Source organism: Blennius ocellaris (assembly GCF_963422515.1).
Source record: "Blennius ocellaris genome assembly, chromosome: 23".
Classification (NCBI taxonomy): Eukaryota; Metazoa; Chordata; class Actinopteri; order Blenniiformes; family Blenniidae; genus Blennius; species Blennius ocellaris.
In genome coordinates this window covers 5,344,951-5,357,468 of record NC_137672.1, presented here as the reverse complement: position 1 = coordinate 5,357,468, position 12,518 = coordinate 5,344,951, and the positions used below count along the sequence as shown (strand labels likewise).

Genomic DNA, 12,518 nt, shown 5'->3' with positions numbered 1-12,518 from the left:
CCTCCCCCCCCTCCTTTGTGCACAAGTTTCTCATGTTGATGTTTTCTACTGTGTCAATAAAAAGGCAGTTTATGTTGAAATTCCTTCTCTCTCCCTCTCCCTCTCTCTCTCTCTCTCTCTCTCTCTGTCTCTCTCTCCATACAACTGCATGAACAAAAACATTGTGATAGGCCAGGTTCAGTAAGGGAGGGGTTCAGAAGGGGGCCCAGAGGGGGGGGGGGGTTTGGAGGACCAGATGTGGAGGAGTGAGGAGGGGCGTGGAGGCCTGCAGTGGAGGATCGGGGAGTTTTCGCCGGGCCGGAGGGAAACGCCGCCGAGAGCCGGCCTGCCAGGGAGATCTGGATCTGTGCAGCTGGTCCAAGGGAAAGTAATCAGATTACTTCACCGCGGGGCCCTCGTGGTTTCACGAAGCGAAACGATGCAAAAAATTTCAAGACCGTTTGCAGATTTGCGAGCATCTTATGGGGTTCTCTGACACGGGCAGGAAGTGGGACGCTTCACGCTCAGAACCTTGTGACGGGGTCTCTGTGCGTCAACAACAACCTCGTCCGTCACACACACCTGCCCATGATATCATAACCCCGCCTCCAACGCTGACATCAGCAAACCGCTCATACACACGGTCTTGACCTCGGTATTTTGCCGATGTGTATTTAATTAAAAAAAACAAAACATAGTTAAAACTGTGCTTTGGAAGTCGACGGTTGTGTGAGTAGTTCCACCAGGTCACCACTGGAGGCGCTGCAGCTGCACAAAGCGGCCAAACTAAGAAGAAGAAGAAGAATCTCCATTTATCACAACACTGTTTGTTACACATACATGTCATACACACATAGAATAATAATAATAGTAATATTTATAATAACATATCAAACTTATATAGCGCTTTTACGCTTTACATAGCAGCAACAAAATAAAACTCTTGTGTTTTAAATAAATAGCGCTGTGGAATAAAACTGCACGTTTTAAAGCCGCAGACACACCTGGTCCATAATCTACATAATCTACTCATTCATGAAGGAGAAGTGGCCACTAGAACTGATTTATGACAAATTCATGAACGATGTTCTAAGAGTAAATAAGAGTAATAGGTCTTTAGCGAACAGAAGAAAAAGTCTTAGATCTTTGAGATCTTTGAGTGAAAAAAACAAGTGTTGTGATTATATTTTTTGTTCAGTGAATAATAAGGAGGTAAAGATCCATCACTTTATGTCTGTGGAGCAGATCCAACAATGACTCTTTCGACGATGAATTTAAAGTTCCTGGGTTATAAACGGCCAGTCGCTCACTTTTAACGCAAATCTAAAGCAGGGGTGTCAAAGTCATTTCAGTTGAGGGGCCACATCAACCTGATCTGACCTCTGACCTCTGGAGGCCCAACAAGTCAAACATAACATGTTAAACTGCAGATATGGACAAATGTCAAAGTCTTTCCTTCTTTTGATTCTTTTGTAACTGCAAGCATTTGCCAGTCTATTCTGAAATTTACATATTAAAGGAAATCAGATATTTGAAAAAAAATAAACCCTCAGTCACCTTTATCTGGATATCCTATTTTTATTCAGGATTAAAACAATTTGTCATCATCTGGAAATTGTTTTGAGTTTATGTGTCTAAAGTGTCACTTCACATAAGTTGGACTCATTGTTTTATTGTGAAAGGCGTTGCGTCATGTGACCTCCACAGACGCATTAATGTCGGGGGTCAAATTCTGACCGAGGGCGGTTTTAAATGTCATTTTTGCCATTCGAGTGTTTTGAGATCAGCCTCTTGTTAGTTTTCATATTTATACTTAAAAAAAAAAAAAAAATCACATGACGGCCGGATTAGATCCTCTGACGGGCCGGTTCTGGCCCCCGGGCCACATGTTTGACACCCCTGCCCTAAAGTCTGAAAAGATGATGAAAATGAAGTCAGAGGTTTCCAGACCGTGTCCCTCCACCTTGTCCACATGAACTTGACTTGATCTGGAGTAATTCATTTGCCCCCGGATGGGGACGGACTCGGTACGTGGATGAAACATGGAAACATTCTGCAGATGTCGTTTCAGGAATGAACTGTTGCGTCATTTCTCCCCGGTGGGTGTGTGGGGGGGGGGGGGGGGGGCAAGCTGGAGCTGTGAGACCTCACAGCTGGACGGGGACGTTTCTAACAACTGGATGTGTCCGAACTGTGCTCCTATAGTCTCACTTTGTTTCATTTGGGAAGAACCACATGGAAAGAACCTATACGAGTGCATATGTGCATATATGAAACCTATAAGCAGTTTATATGCACATGTATGCTGCATATATGCGTATATATGTCACATATAGGCTAAATTGAGGTGCATATATGTGAATATTCAGGCCATATAGGTCTCTACTGCTTCTTTATTTCCACATATATATAGCCCATATCTCACTTTGGCAACTGTCATACATTGTCAAGGCAATAACTAAGAACTAACTAAAAAACAATTATGTAAGAAGAACATATAGGTGCATATATGCACACATATATACGTGCATATATGTACCTATATAGGTACCTGTATGCAAGTATATGTGTACATATATGTGCATTAACGTACATATAATATAGGAAAACGGCCAATTTTATATATGTCACATATACTAAAAACCTATATCAAACCCTATATTAAAACATATATGTTTATATAGGTTCTTTCCATGTGGGAAAGAGAGACGTTGAATCTAAACTGGAGTTTGAAATCCTTCTAAAGTCAGGGAAATAGACTGTAGAGTTTAAAAGTGCTGGTTGTTGATCAGAAAAAGCCTCTCAGAGGGTCGCGTCTGTGCAAAACAGCAGGAGGAAGAAGAAGGGGGGGGGCACCTCCCTTTTTAATCTGGATCTCGTGACTGGATTATTATGTAACGCATCCAATGAGTAACAGGCTCGGGTTCCTCTGAACCTGCTCCACTCGTGGGAAACTCCGACCATGTGAAGAAACACGGGGATAGTGGGAGCTTCACTTCAAGAGACCGACGGGAAACAAAGACTTAAAACTGGTATCAAAAAAAAAAAAATCAAACATGATCTGGACCTTAATCTACCCTTTTGTTAGCCATGTGATTATACTCATCATCCACGTTTCCTTCCTGTTTCTCTAAAATCAACAATAATACAATAATTGCAGTCACAGTGCACAAACTTGAATAGTTGTTCTCAGCACGTGAGATCCACGTTTCTTGAGACGGGATTCGCAGAATCGGAGAAAAACGCTTCTGTTTGACACCCGAGGAGTTACGTGGAGCGAAGTTTTGCAGTAAATGCGCCGGATTAAAACACCGATCCGTTCAAATAGAGAGTCACGTGGTAAATGTGCCCCTGATGCTTGTTTTTGAGTCACTTTTTTGATAATAGAAAACATTTTATTCCAGAATATTACCCATAATACCAACAAAAATGGCTTTCCTATAATAACAAAACAAAAATAGATAAAAAAAATATTAATTCGGGTTGGTAAAAGAATCATTCACTGGTTTGAGTTTGATATCCAAAAGCTTGGGGACAATAATGAAAAAAAAAAACACCTCCTTGTTTAATTAACGATGGAACATAAATGTCATCAACTTAAATTGTCCCTGCTTCCTTCACACTGCTGTGGCTTCACACACGTTTCCATGACGACACCGACGAGACTTTTAAGTGTCATTAAAAGTCACAAGTACAATCTAGAAGTGTGCAGAAATAAAACCTGACCAAACAATCTGAGCTCAAACTGTCTGTCAGTCATCAGGTTCATTCACTGACAGACGTCGGTTTCAAAATAAAAGTACCGGTCTGTGTCTGCAGGTTAAATTTAACTTGAAAATTTCATGAAGTAAAACAGTTTAAAAAGTGATGCTTACCATAAAACTAGTGCAAATTGTGGTATTTTGTGGATCCGTGCCCCTTTTGTTTCTCATATTTTATACATTTCCAGTAACGACAGATAAATGTGATTTAGAATGTTTTGGTTACTTGGCCTTTATAATAAATATCACGGTTTATTATAGTATTCCCACTACAAGAGTCTTTATTTTGTTGGTACGAGAGTGAAATCAGTTCTTTGGATGTGTATTGGAATTGATTTGTTTCACTGAATCAAATATATAGAAAACATTTTTTTTTTACAATTGTGGATCTATACTTGGTTAATTCACTGATGTGATTTTATGTGATTATCTAGAAAGTAATTTGATTGAAAGTCTGCAGTTAATCAGATTACGGCGTCATCTTGTTTTCCCGATTTCACTGACTTATAATTTGTGTCTCATTTCCAGTTCAAACTGGCCTCATTCTGCTCCGTTCTAGATCCGAGGTGCGCCTTTTCAGATGAAGCGGCGCAAGTTTGAGGCCGCGGAAGCGCCAAACTTCTAACTGCAGCACATCGCGGCGCTGTGGAAGCCGCTCCCACGCTGGGGGGGAAAACTGTTTGTTTTGGGACTTTTCTGCTCCGTGCGTGGACGGAATGTGAGACAACAGCGCCGCAGAAGTGCGCAAAGAAAAGTTGGTGCGGAGTTACGCGCGGCCGGGGCGCAGTTACGCACAACTCCATTGGACCATCCCTGTGTCCTCCTCGTCTCTCGTCTTCTCCTCTCCTCTCCTCTCTCCTCATCCCTCCCTCGGGCAGGTTTCCTCCTCGGGAAACACCAGACTGTTGCGCGCTGTGTCGCCGCGTCAAGCTCAACAAAATAAAATCCAACGTTGGGATTGATATTTTCAAAATGAAAGCAGGCGCAAAGGGAAGCTTTCCCCTTAGCGTTGAAAGATTGTAGTCTGATTTGTGCGCAATGTTTTTCAAAATGCACTTTTTTATGATGGAACTGCGCGTAAACACGCCGGAAAACACGCGCGCGGTGCATTAATTGGAGTTCGCGGACTTATTTAGAAAACAACAGTTGCTCGGATGTTGTGAAACGTTTTCTATTCACGCTTTAACCTTGAAGCTGAAAGTGGATGTCGGGCGTGTTGCAGTGGGTTTGGTTTGACTTACAATCCCCCGAGCGGTGGAGACGCTCCGCTCCACTGTGAGAAAAAAAAAAAAAAAGAAAAGGCAGAAAATCTCGCTCGCAGTCATAAAAACAATGTGGGCGCGCGACGCGCAGCTCGCTCCAAGCGTCTCCAAGCCCAGCGGAGTTTCTCCCCCCGCGGGATCCATGGCGTGTGTCCGTGCGCCGCCCGGAGGGGTCGGTGGGGTCGCGGGGATCTAAACTTGACTCGTCTGGAGAGTTTTGGTTGTTTTTTTCGTGGAGGAGAGTCATGCCTTTCTGCAAACGCGCGATCCTTCCCAGGGATGTGTGCAAGCCCGACGGCCGGGGCGCGCTGGAGGCGCCGCCGCAGCACCAGAGCCTGCTTTTCGAGGACTTGGCGGACGTGTGCGGCTTCTCGCTGTGCTCGGTGCTCCGGCAGCTCTCGGATCTGTCCCGCCACTCGGTGGGCATCCTGGAGGACCTGGAGGGGGACCTGGTGTCAGTCTGGCGGCGGTCCGGCGCGCTGGAGGGCAGAGTGGCCCGGCTGCAGAGGCGCGTCGCGGAGCTGGTCAGCAAACCTCCACCGAGAAGTAAGATTTAATTTAAAAAAGAAGCTGATCGAGCCGAGAGCCGGCGATGGGGAGGAGGGGGGGCGGTGGTGGTGGTGGGTGGGGGTCCCTCACCTGGAGACACTTTGCGCAGCAGCGGGAGTTTCTGTCAGTTGTGCCAAACTTCAGATCAGGCTGGATTTCTGGTGTTATTTATTTATCTAATCTGTTTGTGAAAACGACAGCTCATTCCTGCACGTCCACGTTTATTTATAGTGCGCGTAAGTGACAAGAGGCTCCCCGGGACAACTTGTTATTCTTCTCGGCCGGCCGCGAGGTTCTTTTCACACCAGAGCAGTTAAGAGAAAGTTAAATTCTAACAGTTAATGATGGAAATGTGACGTTTAAGGATGAGACATGTCAGGTGAAACAGGACGGGTGAGAGGGAGAGAGGACGGAGGCGGAGACTGAGAGTTTGTGTGTTTCCGAGGCGGCGCGCTGCGGGTGTGGTGGAGGAATGTGAACTGCGTGTTTTGGAGTCTTTGCGCTCCACATGTCACCTTGTGCCTCTTCTCGGAACTCTGCCGGCTCCTGCTTTCCTTACAGGTTTCTTTCGCCTTTGAAACGTTTTGGAACTGAAATCGGTTGAAGGTTGAACTTCCGCCACTTCCACCTGCACAGAAAAGTGCGAACACACACGGAGAGAACATGCAAACTCCAAACAGAAAGGCCCCTTGTAACTGACTTTAAAGGCCCAGTGAAATGTAAAACACCACTTTGCAAAAAACGATAGTTGGAGTTCTACTTCTAAGGTTCCTCCGACTCTGCCCCACCACTGTTGTTGCATAACAAAGTTATTTGAATTTTGAATCTCCAGCCGAGGAAGTCGGGGGAATCCTTCTTCGTGGGCGTGACGTCAAGAGTTGTGCAGATCTCCATCTGTTGTGTTTATATCGGCTTGTTTCCTCTTAAATATCAAAGTTTAACAGTGTTTTGAAGTTATAGTCTGCGTTTTATGAGCCTTGATGAAAGATTGAGCCTGGAAGAGACCGAGAGAGGAGAAAAGGAGCACAGGCGGCGGGAGCGGCTAGCTTACCCTTGGACCAGTTAGCATAAAAAATGTCCCTAGAAGCGACAGCCAGAGTCTTTTGGAGGTCGAATTTTCAATTCACTAGGACTTTAAGGCTTGTTATTCTAAAAATAATTGCATTATGTGACTCAGACCCTTTGAGGCTGATCATTCAGCCAATATTTTTGAATTAAATATTTTTTTTTATCCGTGTCCAAATACAGTTATTAATGTATTTGCTATTTTGATGCAGCAGGATGTTTATTTTTGTTATCAGTTTAAAACAACCCAGATTCCTGTGCTCACTAATAATGACTACAAGAGAGAGACAAAGGTGAAAAGTGCAAGAAGTTCAGTGAGTTCAGTTGCCTGGACTCAGCCAGAGCAACGGTCGGAGCACAGCAGGCCAGTGGAGAGGAGGACACTTTGTGTTGCATGTCTGAAGCTTTGATCTTTCAAACTGTTGTTGTGATGAAGTTTGTCGGTTTAGCAGGAGGCTGGGAAATAAAACCAATGGACCAACTTACCGACCGCTTCACTCTGGACGGTTCTGTTGGGGAACATTTTCATTTAAAATCAAACCTAAATAATAAAATCGTGAAGCGTAGAAGAACTAGATTAGCGTGCTAACGGTGTAGCCACAGCTTCATGAGTCTTGTCATACCAGCGTGGACCACAGGAGGGTGTCGTGAATCGTAAAATGAACCAAGAGGAAACTGCTGAAACTGTAGTACATACTGTAGGGGACACTCAGGAATGTCTTTATTCAATCCCGCGTAAGACGAAGACAAACAGAGACACAAACTATAACCGACTGTGGCAGTAAAACACGTAACTCAGGCAACACATAGACAAAGTTACAAGTGGCATTTCTCATGGTCCTTCACTCCACAGCGGTCCGTACAATACTGTATGTCTCATGTCCAACGGCCTTCAACAACGTCAGCATTGTCCTGCTCCCTGATTGGTCAGTCAGAGAGTGGGCAGAGTCAGGAAGTCGCATCTGCAGTGATCTGCACCAGCTAAATTACAATTATTTATATTTAATGGCAGGTTTTTTTTCTTCTTTTATTCAATCCACAAGGTGGATTAGATTGAAGATTGACCCACAGGGCTGATGTTGAAATCTCCTGCTTCTTGTCGTCACACGTCACATCTATTAGTGTCTCACTGTACCCCGATGACTTGATGTTGTTCGTTGTCCTCTCTTTGGCCTTAAAGGTTCTCTTGTGACGTCCCGCCGGTGGGTTTGTTAACCAGTGACACACACATTGATCCAGAAGTTTCACTATACGAGTCAATAGAATGTGTGAGCTTATTGCAAAATGACGCTGAAACATTGGTGTTTATTCACACTGATGTCAAAGAGAGAAGCTTTGGACACGGTGAGCTCATCAACATCAGTGTCTCTGTTGTAACGGTACAAGTGGTCGTGTGTGTGTGTGTGTGTGTGTGTGTGTGTGTGTGTGTGTGTGTGTGTGCATGAGAGCGTGAGAGAGTGAGAGAGCCTGTACAGTTTGATAAAAGAGAGAGGAATTGGAGAAGAAAACCCCTGAAAATAAAACACGTCATTGTTTTTAGTTTACTCTGGTGAGGCGGATTCACCCGCACGCGCGCGCATGTGTGTGTGTGTGTGTGTGTGTGTGTGTGTGTGTGTGTGTGTGTGTGTGTGTGTGTGTGTGTGTGTGTGTGTGTGTGTGTGTGTGTGTGCACGTGTGTGTGTATGTGTTTGATGCACTCGTCCTCTCTCTCTTCCTAAATCCTGAGTGGGCTCTCGCTGTATCGTCAACACGTGGGAAGAGGCGAACGGTAAAATAATCAATAGAGCTGGACCGGGCCTTCATCTTCCATCATCTTCCTCTCTTCTTCTCTTCCTCTCTCTCTCTCTCTCTCTCTCTCTCTCTCTCTCTCTCTCTCTCTCTCTCCTCCCCCACCGTCTCTGCAAAGCGTTGATCTGCATGTTGTCTGCAGGAGAAACATTTGGGTTATTTTGGCGGTTCGCCGTCACTTGTTTGTTTTGTCGACATTAAACTGTTTGATATGTCTTGACAGTCGGTGAGTCGGAGGACAGACGATAGAGGGAACATGCAGGAACGATAGAAGGAAAAATGTTACAGTCGTTCATTGTAAGAGCTGCTTGAAGACCAAAGTGAAGCCTGACGTTGTCACAGTGCTCACCACTGAATCACCCTGCCGCCCTTCTAAAGGTCTGCAAAGGTTTTAAACACCCGACTAGGAAACACAAAATTTACAGCGGATTAACACTTCATAGGGTAAGGCTTCATAAGTGTTGCCATAGTGACGGGCGTTAAAGTCTACATGTTTGTTTTTCCCCCCAGTGTGTCTGATTCTCTCTCGGTCCCTGATGTTTTACTCTTAAATGTTGTTTCGTCATTTCATGTCCATCCTGAGTCGTCTGGACCTTGTTGTGCAGGCCTTGTATGAAGTACGGTATGGTACTATAGTACACTATGGTATGGTATGGTCTGGTATGGTTCAGTATGTTACAGTGTGGTATGGTATGGTATGGCACAGTATGGTATGGTACAGCATGTTATGGTATGGAATGGTGCAGTACAGTATGGTAGGGTACTATACAGCACAGAGTGGTACAGTATGGTATGGTACGGTATGGTATGGTACGGTATGGCATGGTACGGTATGGTTCGGTATGTTACAGTATGGTATGGTTCAGTATGTTAAAGTATGGTATGGTGCAGTATAATATGGTTGGGTATGTTACAGTGTGGTATGGTATGGTATGGTATGGTACGGTACTGTATGGTATGGTATGGTATGGTGTGGTATGGTATGGTATGGTTTAGTATGGTATGGTACTGTACACTACAGAATGGTACAGTATGGTATGGTATGGTATGGTACGGTACTATACGGTACAGAACGGTACAGTATGGTATGGTACGGTACCGTATAGTATAGTATGGTATGAGTTTTTACGCATCTTCCTGACAAACGTGAAAATGAGTCTCTGTGTAAATACCTGCTTTTCAAAACATTGTCGTATAAACAAGACACTTTTCTGGTAAATGAAAATATATTTCAGTTTTTCCAAATACGCTCAATGTCTCTTTTCTTCTTCTTCTACTCCTTTTTCTCCTTCTCCTCCTTCTTCGTCTTCTCCTCCTCTTCTTCTCCTCCTCCTCCTTCTTCTTCTCCTTCTTCTTCTTCTCCTCCTTCTTTTTCTTCTTCTTCTCCGTCTCCTCCTACTCCTCCTTCTCCTCCTTCTTCTCCTCCTCCTTCTTCTCCTTCTCCTCCTCCTCCTCCTCCTTCTTCTTCTCCTTCTTTTTCTTCTTCTTCTTCTCCTTCTTCTCTTCCTCCTCCTCCTTCTCCTCCTTCTTCTCCTCCTCCTCCTCCTCCTCCTCCTCTTCCTCCTTCTCCTCCTCCTCCTTCTCCTCCCTGGCGCTGCTGCTGTGATGTTCAGTGTAAGCTAGTGAGTCGTAGGCGGCAGCGTTTGCAGCTTGAGCCGACAGATACGCCGTATAATCCACCGTTTACACTTCATCCTGTGTTTTCAGTGTTAAACAAGGCAAAAAAGAAAAAGAAAAAAGAAAAAAAAACCAGTCTTTATTCACGCTTATCTCCGCAGCCACGAGCGCAGAGTTTCAAACCCCGCCGGGCCTTGACATGGATTCAACGCAGAGCTTCCTTGCAGGGAACGTCGGGTCACAGTGAGATCGTTCAGGGAGGGAGGGAGGGAGGGAGGGAGGGAGGGAGGGAGGGAGGGGGGGCTGATACGGAGAGGAAGAGGATGTCAAGTCGTCAGTTTGAAGCCCGATAGCGGCGACGGAGTGCGTGTTTGTCCGCTTCCGTCGCCCCCGAGGTTCCCGAACCGGAGGAGTTTGTCCTCTGAAGCACCCCCTCCCCCACCTTTCCCCTCCCCCCCCAACCCCCCCTCACCCCCGGCTTCCTGCCTGCCGTCGAGGCCCCCAGAGGCCCTTTCCAGCTTCCCCCCCCCCCCCCCCCCCCCCGGGTCGCCGTGGTTACAGGCACCTGCCATGACGTCACGCCTCACGGTCACGCGTTCGTCCGGCCACACGTAGCGCCATGACCAAACGCGTGACCGTACGGTCACGCGTTTGGTCATGGCGCTACGTGTGGCCGGACGAACGCGTGTGACCACAAGGGTCAAAAACCTGTCATTCTTTATTCGGCCACTAGGGGGGGACAGGACACGCTGCCGTGTTTGCTTAATTCGCGGTGAGATTTTTTCTTTTAAAGAGGAATTACTTTTTAATTCTTACTGACCACTTCTCCGTATGCTCGCTCTGCAGTAAGACGAACTGAAATAAATGTGCATAAATCGGCGTCGGTGTCACTACAGGTTGTTTTTTTTAAATTATGTTTACTTATTTCACTTTTATTTAACCGGGAAAAGAACCCGTTGGTGATCGAGAGCTCTGTTGCCAAGAGAGCACACATTCACATTCTCCGAATTACAACATTTAAAAGACATTTAACACTTTTAACAGTATACAATAATTAAAAGAATAAAATATAATTAGTATCAGTCACATGTCATATAATCTTATAGTTAGTTATATAGTTTTTGCTGCTTAAAGTATATAAATCTAAATATAGAAAAATATATATAAATATATAAAAAAAATATTAGTTATCACGTCATATAATCTTATAGTTAGTTATATAGTTTTTGCTGCTTAAAATATATACATCTAAATATATAAAAATGTATATAAATATATGAAACAAACTATAATGTATTTATATATTAGTTACCACATGTCATATAATCTTATAGTTAGTTATATAGTTTTTGCTGATTAAAAAATATAAATCTAAATATATATTAAAAAAATATAAGAAATAATATTAATTAAAAAAATGTATATAGTATATATTAATTATATAGTTTTTGCTGCTTAAAAAAAATGAGAATGAAATATATATCCAGCGTCGGCATTGGTGTCACTTCAGGTTGATTTATATATATATATATATATATATATATATATATGTATATATATATATATATATTTGAAAGATCATAACATGGAAAGAAAAATCATAAAATGTGATTATTTTACCACCAAATTCCCCAAAGGATTGACACTGTGATCAATGTAAATAAAAGTGGACTCAGAAATGAGTATTTTATGAATTAAACACCAACCTTTTGGAGATTTGTTACGATTACTAATGATTATGATAATAATAATAACTTTATGAAAAAAAACCAACAGCAAGGAAGGGATGAGTTTAGCAGAAATACAAAAACACCCATAAACAAATTAAAGCAATATCAGTTTAAAAAAGAGATTTAAACTGTTTTTTTTTGCCAGCCTGAGATTCTCTGGGACTTAAATTATGAGCAAACAGGCTCACAAGAAGGTAAAGCTCTGAGAAATGAAACATGAATCAGTAATAAAATCCTCAAATCAGTTGTTAAAGTCGCAGGAAGAACCGGACAGGATGTGTGAGGCGCTCTCTTCTTCTCGTGTTGATAATTGTGGATTATATATATATAATTTGTGTTCTACTGAGATCTTCTTCCGTCCAGCGTCTCTCCAGACTGTTCTGCTTCCTGCTGCTTCCAGACCAACCCAGACGCTGAGGCCATGTTTACACGACAACAATCGACTGGAAATGACTTTGTTTTTCTCCCCGCCCATCTCAGTATCACAAACCTTTCACGTTCAGACGGCAGTGTTTTCAAAATGACCCGTTTGATGGAGAAGGTCTGTTGAAGAACTGAGCAGCACAAACACTGAATAAACAGGATCCTAGACTTAATTTTTCAGTAAAAGTGAGACCACACTAACTTAAAAAAGGCTGCTACGCCTGTTTTCATTCACTCTTTTTTAACAACCTTTAAACTGTTTCTCATCACCACTCTTTTTTTTCTTTCATTTTATTGTTTACATTTTTTTCAGGTAAAAAATACAAGAAAACCCCACCCCCATT

General features: G+C 43.5%; 1 protein-coding gene across 1 annotated transcript in view; it reads left to right on the top strand.

Annotated features, from left to right (window-relative positions):
- Positions 1–5,247: 5,247 nt before the first annotated feature.
- nhsl2 (NHS-like 2) overlaps positions 5,248–12,518 on the top strand; it is a gene marked incomplete at its 5' end in the record, with an annotated part of 154,110 nt that continues 146,839 nt past the window's right edge. The window contains one exon of the mRNA XM_080518808.1: positions 5,248–5,548. Within this exon, the coding sequence (XP_080374934.1) occupies positions 5,248–5,548 (301 nt within the window). The remainder of the gene's footprint in view (positions 5,549–12,518) is intronic.